Below are 13,199 nucleotides of genomic sequence, written 5' to 3'. Positions count from 1 at the left end.
TGGCCTTTTCTTTCCACTCAAAGAATTCTCCTTAATGTTTCTTCTAAGGCTGATTTAATGATGATGAACTCCTTTAACTTCTGTTTGTCTGGGAAACTCTCTCCTTTTCTGAATGACAGACTTTCTGGGTAGAGTATTCTTGGTTGTAGGTTTTTTCCTTTCAGTACTTTGGATGTATTGTACAACTCCCTTCTCACCTGCAAGGTTTCTGCTGAAAAATCAGCTGATAGATTTATGGTGTTTCCCTTGTATGTAACTGTTTTCTTTTCTCTTGCTGCTTCAAAAATTCTCTATCACTACTTTTTGCCGTCTTAATTATTATGTGTCTTGGTGTAGACCTCTTTTTAGAAGCTATACTAGCCTAATAACAGGTAAGGGATTTTTGAATGCAGCATTCCACATTTATTTCAACTTTATAGTTTCCAAGGGAAAGGGACCCTTAGTCTGTTTTTCAGTCTATTTTTTTTTTCAAAATGTAGATGTGTAGAAGCACAGATATACATACAAGTACATACTATCTTGTTATATTTTCACTTCATTAATATACTTTATTAAATTAATGTAAAATTAATAAAAACTTAAGGAGAAAGTTTCTCCAGAAACAAAGAAAACTCTATCCACTTTTATGCAGATATAAAATGAGCAAATCTCTTTTATTGAGACCTGAGGTGGTTGCTATTGCTGCAAACCATCCTCCTTTCTTCATACTTCTCTTCTTACCTGTTAGATTCTGTCTGCATTTTTCTTACCTGATACCAGGAATATGCTCGATCTGAGGGGTCGATGAGGATCGTGATGATCTTGGCTTTGGGGACCAGAGAAGCTGCTCTTTTAGGAGCTTCCTCTGAGTGGAAGTAATTGGCACTCTTTTCAAACAGAAAGTCAGTGGTGACATTAGATGGGACTGGGAAGAAATCCATATACCTAGAAAAGGAATATTTCTCAAAATAAGACTTGTTGATACTCATACTCTGGTGACTATAGATGTCAAAGGTATCCCACAAATTCATTTGTTTCCTAAACAAAAGCCTTTTTCTATAAGGTATATGTTCCATATAGTTAGCAAGGGAAAAGTATACAGGACACTAATAATGTACTTTGAGAATGCTTCTCTAAATACATTTTCTTTTTGTTTTGCTTACTATCAGGAAAAAAGGTATGGGAAATAGCAAAAATGTAGACATAGAATGATTGAATTAGAACAATAATCAACCTAATTATATAAAATATATCTAAAAACAGAAATATTTTGCAGAAAAAAAGTGAGTGCTCAAACAGAAGGAAAATTTGATCAAAACAGATGATATGTTCAGTTTAAAGACATTTAAAAAGGACTCAGACAAAAATTTTTTTTTACTTTATCACAAGTAAAATAATTTCCTTCCCACTAATGTGTTGTGCTGTGGTTGCATTCAACTATAAAATGTTAAAGGGCAGGACTGGTGTAAACATCAACTATTTGCTTAACTTTTTTTTCCATTTAGAGCCACTTATATTGTTTAGAATATTTATAAAATTTTAAAAAGTATGTACATATTTCCAAATGTAAAATCCTATCAAATTTCCCAATATCCTTAAGTGGGTGAAGATGTAAATCACCAGCAGAGTGAACACAGGAGTACTGGCCTTAAGCGCAGAAATGTAGAACATAATAGATTTTGTATAATTTCCCATCTGTACAAAAGCTGTCAAATACAAACGAATTCAGCATGTGATAATATATATTTCTGATGCCCTAAGGGAAAACTTTTAAAAGAAAAAGAGCCTTTTTAGAGCACACATGCAAATTTAACTTCTAGGATTTCTTACATTTGATCATAATGGCTTCTTCATCCTCCACTCCCACCCTCTTCAATATTTTAAAAATATTTTATCTTTTTTATTTCCTTTTTAAAAATTATGTTCAGTTAGCCACTGTAGCCATAATTAGTTTTTGATGTAGTTTTCAGTGATTCATTAGTTAAGTATAACACCCAGAGCTCATCACAGCATGTGCCCTCCTCAGTACCCAATACCCTTGCCACCCTCTTCAATTCATAAGCCACCAAAACTTTGGGCCACCAAAACACCGTAGTTCAATAATTATTGAACAAGAGAGTGATTAACATTTATGTGATGACTTCTTGATGCAGTGTGTTTTTTTCTTTTAGTCATCTCACACGATAAAGCTTCTGGTAGGATTCCAGTTGTTAACATATTGCAAAGTTTGGCTGGCACAACAAAGTGATGTCTTGAAACTCAGGACAGTAAAGAAATCCTTTTATGTTTTTTGGAAATTGCCTTGGTAATATGTCATTCTGGCATCCTTTTAGGGGGAAACAGATATATAAAAATTTCTGGAAAGTTTGATCTGCTATCTGTTCTTATGTATAATCTATTTATAGAAATTGCCAAATTTTAAGATATTTCTTAAGTTAGATGCTCACCTTGGTTCCAGGGATGCTAAGGTTATCCCAAGGGTCTAGTGTTATCTTATTTGATCTAAGCTTGTCTTAGCCATGCTTATTCTGAGAAAGGCTCTGAAAGCCACAAAAGAAGGGCAAAAAGTACTGAATTCTGATAACTTTCAGTTTCTAAAAATGGTCCCACTTTCCCAGCAGTCCTCTCTATACCTGGAACAGTTTAGGCCTTAAAAACTTCTTCATGCAGTTCTGGATCTTGGACCTATAATGTTGATTTGGCCTGGCCCCAGAGGCTCATGGAAAAAGCAGGGTCCAGTTCTTGTCCAAGTATTACATTCCTCTCCACTTTTAAAGCAGTTTTTCATCACTCCCTTTAGTCCTGATGTTAATGTAGTTTTATTCTACTATATACAGGCATATATATTTGAGTCATTGGTCAAATAGCACCTGAAGTAGTTGATGCTTTCTTGATTCTCACAGTTGTTATTTAACACCACACAATTAATCCATATCAAGTCCTGTACTGAAGGATTGGCAGTGAAGGATATTACAATTAGATATATGTAAATCCTAGTAGCTGCTCAAATTATACTCATTTCTTTCCTTTCCTTTTGGACCACACACAAGCAACTCTCGTTGATACTTATAAAATTGAGATCATGCAATCTGACAAAAGAAGTTAATATATTACAACTCTTTATGCTAAAATACATGCAAAATGTTTATGTTCATGCTCTAGAATTATTATAATTCCACTTTTTTATATCACTCTCTGCCTAGAATTTATACCTTAACAGCAAGACTTCTATTTTCTTATTAACATGTTCATGTGCAACGTCTATTCCTACTATATTACTATATTTTGTGTATGTTTGACATTTTAACTTTTACTTTTAACTTAACTATTTTCCTCAGATGGTTGATAGTAGTTCCAATTTCAATTCAAAGACCAAAAATCAAATTTTGTATATTGTTGATAGCTTTTTTAATAGTTTTCATAACCTATGAAATATATACACATTTCTAGTTCTATTTATTTATTTACCTTTTATGCCAAAGCAAAATAGAAAATTGTGTACATGGACTGTAGCATCGCTGTAATGCAAAATACAGAAGAAGAGAAAGCGATGAAAGTATTTTCTTAAGTGTAGAGAGGAGCACAATTCCTGGGTATTATGGTATTTCTCTGACTTTATATCTGTAATTACCATCAAAGATAATTAATGCAAATTGAAATTACATGTGGGCCTCTTGAGGTGACAAATCCCTTAACAAACTGAGAAAAGTTTCTTATGAATAATTTCTGTGCTGCTTCCTTTTATTCAATCCATTTCCAAGGCACAGAGAATAACTTTTTCTTTTACAGTGAATAACTTTTATTTATGGCTATAGACTTATATGTTTACAAATATTAACACTGATTTTATACTGTACACAGTACATATACTTTTAGATTTATACTAATAACCCATCTTACCAATCAATCCCCCTGTGGTAGTTATTTCTATTAAAGAACTGTACCTCCTCAAAGGTTTTTGGGCTGGGGGAGTTACTAAAGATGGAAGGATGCATAACCAGGAACAAATACAAAGCAGTGGTTCCTGAAAAGACAATAGAGGTTTAGAAATTAATGAAATGAAAACAAAGTTTCCTACTATTAGCTTTTCAAAGTCATTAATAAACTAAGTATTGTAATGATCCAAATAGATACATATTAGTACTCCTTGAATTAAACTGAATAGATAACCAGCATTTTAAAAGAAGCAAATTCTAAAACACTGGAGATAAGTATGACATGGGGAGAAGAGGCCCCTAGAGGGGACTGTTAGACTGCATCTCAATCACTGATTTGGTTTGTGACTCTGCCTTTTAGCTTCTCTTTGTCTTGGCTTTACAGTAGAAGATCACTCGCCTTGCTTATTTCATAGGCTTTCTGCGGATGAAATGACACATTGTGCCTGAAGATATTTTGACATTAATAAAGCATTATATAAATGAAAGATATCATTGTTTCATGTAAGATATTACATCACCAAAACCAGTACTTGGGTTCTCCTATAAAGTTCTTCCTGAAGCCCAAGAAAGCTTATTAAATTTGAGATGAAGTTTAAACTTTCAACAAGTTTGTTAAGTTTGAATATACTTACAAAAAGTAATGTCAAAAACAATTTTTTTGAAAAAAAATTGTGTCCTTTCTTAGTGACATAACTTATAAAATCTGCAGTTTTAGAAAGAGAATGGCATATCACAGGTGCCCATGTAGATTTGTGACTATTGGGAATCAAAGGTGTGATTTTTTTTTTTCAAAATAAGCAGTGTTATAAATTGTAAAATTAGTATACTAGAGCCTAAATCATGAGCTAACGGGTTTAGCTTAGATTGCACAAGAAAAAGTAAGGCAATCTGAGTTCAGTTTGCCTAAAATTTAATCAGGTGCTTATAACTGTAACTGTGTTTATAAAAATCATAATATAAAAATATTTCTGGTCTATGTATTCAGTATTCCTAAGATTCTAGTTTCCACTTCTCTGCTCCAGTGTGATTTACATTATTACGTAATCTGATGGAGCGGGACCTGTTAATTATATTCCAGGTCAATAGCTAGCAATAGTCTTCAGACACAGCCTTATAATATTTTTCTCACTTGGAGAAATCACTGTTCTAATTTTGCTTAGTAATAATGTCATGTTGCCATTTGTATTAAATTTTGAAAATTCTTCTCTCTCTGACAAGCTTTATTTAATATTGTATTTAAATCTAACATATCAACAACAGAAAAGTTGTTAGAACAACTCTGTCAATAGCAAAATCGTCTCAAACAATGAATTGAAAGAGGCTGTGTTCCTAGATTAATATCTTTGCCAAACAATGAACATTTTATCTATAAACATGGATAACTATAGGGAATGAAACATAGTAATCTGTGGTATACAAAATAAAAATGTTCTTCACCAGCTTGACCTAAAACAGTGGTTCTCACACTTTAGCATGCCTTAGATTAACCCGGAGGGCTTGGTAAAACAGGAAACTGAGCCCTATCCCAGACTTTCTGATTCAGTGAACTCTGAGAATCATGACTTAAAAGAAATGTGGAACAAAATCTAAAACTTATTGGGGGGAAAATGTTACATATTTGAAATCCAGAGTAGAATAAAGCTTTCTTGGCCATGGTTTTTAAAGTCAGGTAAATTCTAGGATCGGGATTTTATTTCCAACACTTATCAATTGTGTGAATGTGAACCAAAATATCTAACCTGAGGCTTAGTTTTCTTATTTGTGTAGAGGGGGAAAAATACTTATCTATCAGGGTTTCAGGAGGGTCAAGTAAGATAACCTATATGAAATACCTAAATAGCTTCATATATCAATATTAATAAGGTATTTATTTAATTTTTATATTTATTTATTTATTTATTTACTTGAGAGAGAGAGAGAGAGAGTACATGTGGCAGGGAGAGACAGAGGGAGAGGGAAAGAGAGAATCTTAAGCCTAGTACTGAGCCCAACATGGGCTCTGTCTCACAGCTCTGAGATCATGACCTGAGCCAAAATCAAGAGTCAGATGTTTAATGGACTGAGCCACCCAGGCGCCCCAAGTATTTTTTAAATAACAATTTTTATGAGAGAAAACGCAGTAATGCATTAAAAAAATTGAATAAAATCTTTGTGAGGATAGGAAGTATGACCATTATAATGTATAAAAAGAAAACAAATTTGTTTCTTAGATCAACTGTAAACATACTTTTCTGAATTTTATTTTTAAGAATTGTATTAAATCATGTTGTTTGCTTTTAATAGCATGACCAGCATCGATAAGACAAACTGAAAAAATAGATATCTAATTGTTCACATAGTCAGTAAAAGGCATAGTATAATTTATCAGTGGTCAAAAATTGTTAGATTGTGGTTTCTGAACTCTTTCTTTATCTTCACATATTCTTGGGTCTGAATAAATTGTCCTGTGTGTGTGTGTCTATGTGTGTATTTGAATGTGCATAATGTGTGTATGTGTATAAAACAACCACCTAATCATAGACACACACATTCAAATAACCATCCATAAAACTTGTTTTTTTTTGTCAGTTTCAACACTAAAAATATTTGAATATGCGGAAGACTATTGATCTGTGCAAAATTATTCAGAAAAATGCCTTTGATAAAAACTAAAGTTAAAATGAAGCTATTTAATTTTTATGAAACTGATCAGAAGATGTTTCTCCATTTAAAAAACCAAATTCATAAAATATTGCTATACATAGTAATAGCGATGAATCTCAAAAGCATTATCTTAAGTGAAAGAAGTCAAACACAAAAGATTGCACATTTTATGCTTCCATTTATATGAAAGTCTAGAGAAGGCAAAACTATAGTAGCAGAAAGTAGTTTCCTGTGACTGAGGATGGGGAGGGGCATTGAATGCAAAGGAACGTGGATGGGGAAAATTTTTAGGGAGACAGAAGTGAGTTTTTTGTTTTTGAGACAGGAGTGTCAATGTTGTGGTAGTTATACAACTGTATACAATTGTCAAAATTCATCAAAATTTGCACGAAAATTGGTGAATTTTATTGCATGTAAATTTTACCACTACAGAACTGGGAAAAATTTTAGTTTCTATAAAAAGGAAATAAAAAATTTTCTTCCCAAGGTAAATGTCATATACTATTGTAACTAAACATTTGGAAACCCAACGGAGTTTAAGATGGCAAGCAGTGGTTCTGCCATCTAACCCTGATTTTAAAACGTTTGCACATCTAGCACGAAACAAAAGGACACACTTTCTGCGGGCCTTTCTGAAGTGAATTTGATATGCCAAGCTTCAGAGAGATGTGATCAGTAATGATAGTGGGAGTCTGAAGAGACTTTAGTTTAAATGTTTTTCTAATTGTCTCTTAACTTTAAATAGGTAAGAACAAATGAAATAAATAAGGATGTGAAAAGTTTTTATCGTATTTATTATTGTTTTCAAATTGATATTGACAAATGGGACCAAGAGAAAATGAAAAGGCTCAAGTCTCTGTGTACATTACATAAAATCTCCCCCAGTTATTTTTGGACAAATGAGGAGATAGAAGGTATTCCCCTTAGAAAGGCAAATGGCTGAAATGGCTGTTTTCTATGAAGCCAGGATCCAAGAGCCCCAAATAATTTATCATCCAGGATATACAGCATGGATGTCTGGCATCCATAAAGTTTCCGCTGGGCTTCATTTTAATACTGATTCTTAAAGAAACAAGAAGTTTATGGGGAAAAAATTGCATGCCAATTTAAGAAAAGGTGCAAAAGATTTCTCCTGGGTGTGAGTAAATACCTTTGTTAGCACAAAGTTTTGTTTATGTCTGGAATTCTGCTTGTCAAACATCCTTTAGATTTTTAGAAAATAGTCATCTCTGCAAAAAATAGTTTAGAAATAAACTATATCAGGAAGATGGCAAGCAGAGGCTGTTTTTCTGGAAGGGATTGATTATAAAGAGTTATGGCTACTTATATGTGTCTACCTCGACTTTGGATGAAATCCTGTCAGTCACTTTCTCAAGGTGTGATTCAGTTTGATTTTAGAAATGTTCACAACAACACCTTTCAATTCAGGTCTTTGGTAAAAAAACTAACATTTGCTACCAAATTGACTGCTGCATATTCAAACCATATGACACTTATTTTCATCTTTTTCACTTTAAAAAATTCCTTGACAAGCATTTAAGTACATTATCAAGCTAAACAAAGATTATATCAGAGAACAAAATGTGTTATTCATTCATCAGTATTTATAGGAATTTTGAAAACTCATTGTGACCAGAACTCACTGTCCAGTCATTGGGAGTTTTACGTTGTTTGGTTAATCATAACAAAAAGTTCTCACCAGTTTTCTGGGGTCCTATTACCAAGAATTTTGGTAAGCGATCACAGGTTTTTTCTTTTGACCAAATGTCTCTGTGGCGTTTGTCATCACAAGGATTCTAAATGGGAGAAGAATATAGAGATGTATTTTTTTTTGTGTGGAAGTGTCCATTGTGTGCTAGAGTTTTTCAACTTTTTAAAAAAAGATTTATTTATTTATGTTAGAGAGAAAGAGAAAGTAGGGGGAGGGGCAGAGGGAGAGGGAGAGAGAGAATCTCAAGCAGACTCTCTGCTGAGCGTGGAGCCCAACGTGGGGCTCGATCTCATGACCCTGACATCATGACCTGAGCTAGAATCAAGAGTCAGATACTCAACCGACTGAGCCACCCAGGCACCCTGAGTTTTTCAACTTCTGTCCTTAAAAAGATATTCCAGGAAGCAAAGCCATGTGGCTTCTTTTAAATGAAAGCTTTGAAGTGGCATCAGGGAAGCTTCCAAGTAACTCCTTTCCACCCTAAAGTTGAGTATCTACTGAGAGGCTGGGCGGGGGGGGAGTTATTTCCACTATGGCTAACAACCTCATAGCACTGAAGATTTACTATTTTTTCTGCTTTTGGCAGTTCTACATCTTAATTGTGTGTGTATCTGTCTTAAAATAGTGAGCTCCAATATAGTGCTGGGCAGAGACTGTGCTTCCTGCTAACCTAAAAGAAGGTACACGGGCAGCATTCAATAAGTAACTGAAATATAAGGTGTAAGATTTTTATTCTCAATAACTTCAAGCTATCTTGCTGTGCTTCAAAGAAGTACACATCTGGCCATAATAATACTCTTTAAAGAGATAGCGGATTCCTTTCAGTTGCCTTCAGAGGTCAGTAAATGTATATGTAAAACTATAACTTACAGATTATGATGCTAAAAAGCACTAAATTTCAGCAAAAGGGTAAAATGAAGGTGAATTACTACCTTAGGGATCTGCTCTTGGTGTATAGTACATGAACCAAAACCACTATGCAAGATGGATCTAGAACATCCTTAATTGCAACTGCAAAATGCACATTATGTGAAGAATTGAAGTATCCGTTAATACTATTTCAGATATAGGAATCAGGACAGTACGCTATTTCTATTCAATTAATACTATAGATGTGTATAGTTAAACTCTCTGCTTACTTACAATAAGAAACAGATTTGTTAAGACTAAAGTGAGGGTATTCTTCTTGGCTGCTGTTCTGGAAAAAACGAGTTGTTTCAAACCTGTCATCTGAAATAATGATTTCAGTTTAAAAATAAGGTGTTGGGCCACCTGGGTGGCTCAGTTAAGCACCTGCCTTCAACTCAGGTCATCATCTTGGGGTCCTGGGATGGAGCCTCATGTCGGGTTCCCTGTTCAGCGGGGAGTCTGCTTCTCCCTTCTCTCTGCCCCTCCCCTCACTCATGCTCTCTCTCTCTCAAATAAATAAAATCTTTTTAAAAAATTAAAAAAAATAAGGTGTTAAATCAACAGGAATATTGAATGTCTTTCCAGCGGCTAACGTTTGGTGATATTTTGTAGTGGTAAAGAAAAAACGATGTGTGTTATAGCAACTGCAAAGTAATATGTAGTGATAATTCCCCAAGCACCGATGTTCACATTCTAAAATGTGTAGTTATGTCTGTTCTTGGAGTTACCTGTTCGTGGTCAGGTGGTAATTATCTCACATTCAAAGCTGAATGAATTGACTATATAGTTCAGAGCTTACTGCGACTTTAGTCTGTGAAATTTACTCAGTTCCACTTTTGATGATTGTTATTATTGTACCATCAGCTCTGTTAGTAACTCTCTAGTAGCTCAGTAACTCTCATTTAGAACAGTGATTAAGAGCACAGCCTCTGGAGCCAGATGGCCTGGAACTTGCCTAGTACACAACCTGTTTACCACTCTTCTACTCTTTTTAGCCAATTGCAATCTGCAAATTGATCCCTCACTCCTGATTGAAAATATTATATCCATGGGACTCCTTGTTGAGCTTTCAGAATTTCATAATTCTGAAGGGGCATGGGAACAGAGAATTTGGCCCACTATGAAGCAATAATATAAGACTGCAATTCAGGAAGAAGTAGTTTCTCAAATCTACTAACATTCCAAAACGTATTATTTTTTTCCCCCAGATGCCTTCACTTTTCAGACTGGGATTACCTCATAGAACTCCAAGATATGTTTAGGGGGTTAATTAATTATACCAATTATTGAAGCAATATTACCTGCCAGAGAGGGTCTTTTTGATCAGGAAAGAGCTCAAAATACTTGTGAGCCAGCTGTGCTGGAGGCAGAGTCTGAAGTCGCAAGTTGGTCCAGCTCTGCACGAAGTTGGCCAGATTAACAAATGTATATAGTCCCAGGCGGTCATTCCCATAGTTGGACAAATGCGTCATGAAAATGCTGATCTGAAAAAGGCAAATGGACTTCAGTGTAAACACAAGTTATTTTAGCCCTAGGGGGCAGTGCAATCATAGTAATGCTAGTTTTTCTTCAGTAGTCTTTGCACAGGGTTTCAATTCATGCTGTGTTTCTGAATTGCGGACATATCCCAGGTACTCTCATTATATTAATGCATGTTAGAGGATGTGTTATTAGTAAGACTTAAAGACTTTTTTTCTGAGATTTTAATATATTTCACAACAAAAAACATGTCCAACTGTCATATATCTGTGTTGGTGCAATTAGTTTGATGCTCAGTAACATCTTAGATGCTCACACGTAATGGCTTCATGGTATCAGTGACCTATTCCTAATTTGTGGCAGCAGGATCTCAGGAGGTTGGAATTTTATAATGTCAATCTACTTTAGTTGGCTTATAATGTAGTACTTCAAGTTGAAGATTATAAATAATCAGTGGATCACCATCATTAGCATTAACTGAGTATCCTCTGATTTGTATTTATTAGAGGCCATAATGACACAAGACTAGGGTCTGAATTTTTGCTAAAATAAATATTAACTATTTTCCATCAATAACACTCTCAAACCCATTTCCATAGTCATTAGGTCTATTATTTCCAATATCAGACACCTCCTTTAAGACAAGTTTTCAGTGTTTAGCTAGATAAAATCAACTCTTCCTAGGGAAGCAGCTGACCTAGATTGAATTCATGCATTGAAAACAAAATCACAGCATTTTCTTCATAATAAAATAAATTTAAATTCTTAGGTTTGATTAAATTGGTCTGGAATGTAGAATGGGCTTTTTAGAAGCTATTGCTTCAAGTGAATGCAAGTATTTTTTGTTGGTGAAGTGTTGACAAACGGAAACAATTCTGCATGAGATTTTCAATGGCAAAGAAACTGTTGTCACATTTATGCTGCTATAAAAAAGATCATAAAAATAATTCATGTGATAATAGTACTTTCCTAAAATATATAATGTCGGGTGAATGAATAGTAATAACACTTATTATAATCATCATAATAATGAATATAATAGGTTCATTCATTAGAGACTGAAAGAAATATTCAAGGAAATTTACTGAGGTAAAGTGGCAGAGATGAGAGAATGGTTATATTAAGATTTGATACAATGAATCAGAAAAAATCTAATTACAACTATGAATAAGAGGAAACAGTGATATCCTTTATTCTATAGAATAAGTCCTGTTGGCTTTTATATGAAAAGCTTCAACTGTGATCAAGAACATTTAATTGTATTTCTGTTCACTCTGACTGAACATATATTAAATTTTAGAACTTTCACAAATAAAATACTTTGAGGGTGACTTTAAATAGCTACCAGTGGACTGATGCAGTCATGGAATTGATAAACAAGACTTGTACCATATTGGGTATTTCTGAAAAATTAGACTTCTAAAATGTAACTTTCTGGTTATTTTTATAGTAGCTCCAATTCTATGACTTTTGTTTCCCTTCCTTTTCTCCTCCAAAATTTATCAAAAAGTCACCTTTGAGAGACTTAAGACAATCATGTTACATTTGAAAGTTCTTTTGTAATGTCTGTTAGAGGCACTCTTACATCATTTGTTTTATATGCCACATTTTTCAATGTAGCTCGACAACAACAAAATACTTCAAGTTGCTTATTAAGTGAAAAAATTTTAATACAATGTAGTATATATATATATATATTAATCCACTTAGCCACTAGTTTGTGTTTCTTGCTTTATTTATGAGAGATTTATCAATACATCTATGTGTCTATATTTCACTTGAATAGCATCTGCATTGGGCATAAAATGGGAAATGTGGAGACACAGTGTGACTTTGTGATACTAATACATTTGAACTCCCTTTGAATTTACTTTTCAACCCAGAAAACATTTTACTCTGTGACATTTAAAGAGCAGAGTGTCACTGTTTTACCCGTGTGAATACAGAAAGTAAAAAATGCTACTCTGTCTGCTAGAAGACAGAGGCAATCCAGAATGAGTTATGAGCTAGGTAATGACATTGCTTTTGCTGAAAGTTAACCTGATTGGCAAGAATTAAGGTAATACTTATAAAGTGTTGAACTTAATCCTGTAAAAGAAAAGCTACTTAGCTGCCATCCATAGAACCTTCCCCAGGTTTTCAACTCTTTTTTTGTATATCTACTTTAACATAATGCAAAGTGCACCATAAGCAAAAGGACTGTTTCACAGTGATGGTTTTGTAGTATGTGTTACCTCAAGACATTTTCAGACTTTGGACTCAAGCCTGGGATTTGCTTTGTTTTTCTAAGAAATACAAGGCCATGAAGGGAATATAATTGGTCAGGATATAAAATAATTTCTTTTTAAATTGTGTGTGAGTGTGTGTGTGTGTGTGTGTCTGTGTGAATCACACTATTCTCGCTACACATGGAATATTGTATATTTCTTGCTGAACATATAACCTCTCCAGGTTTTCTTTATTAATTTTTAGTTAGGATGGTATGCACAACAAACAACAGGACTAGTGAGAACAGACATATGATGACAGTGTTTTGGTAA

General features: G+C 34.0%; 1 protein-coding gene and 1 long non-coding RNA gene across 3 annotated transcripts in view; one reads left to right on the top strand and one right to left on the bottom strand.

The window, feature by feature from the left end:
• LOC121101855 overlaps positions 1 to 13,199 on the top strand; it is a 192,001-nt gene that overhangs the window by 44,733 nt on the left and 134,069 nt on the right. The window lies entirely within an intron of this gene.
• NDST3 (N-deacetylase and N-sulfotransferase 3) overlaps positions 1 to 13,199 on the bottom strand; it is a 157,657-nt gene that overhangs the window by 20,065 nt on the left and 124,393 nt on the right. Inside the window, exons 6-9 of the mRNA XM_008689460.2 lie at positions 10,482 to 10,664; positions 8,260 to 8,356; positions 3,880 to 4,003; positions 750 to 924 (exon numbers count right to left, since the gene is read on the bottom strand). Of these exons, the coding sequence (XP_008687682.2) occupies positions 750 to 924; positions 3,880 to 4,003; positions 8,260 to 8,356; positions 10,482 to 10,664 (579 nt within the window). The remainder of the gene's footprint in view (positions 1 to 749; positions 925 to 3,879; positions 4,004 to 8,259; positions 8,357 to 10,481; positions 10,665 to 13,199) is intronic.

Source organism: Ursus maritimus, unplaced genomic scaffold (assembly GCF_017311325.1).
Source record: "Ursus maritimus isolate PB19 unplaced genomic scaffold, ASM1731132v1 scaffold_11, whole genome shotgun sequence".
NCBI lineage: Eukaryota > Metazoa > Chordata > Mammalia > Carnivora > Ursidae > Ursus > Ursus maritimus.
The sequence above is the reverse complement of the archived record's forward strand: the minus strand, read 5'-3'. Positions and strand labels throughout refer to the sequence as shown.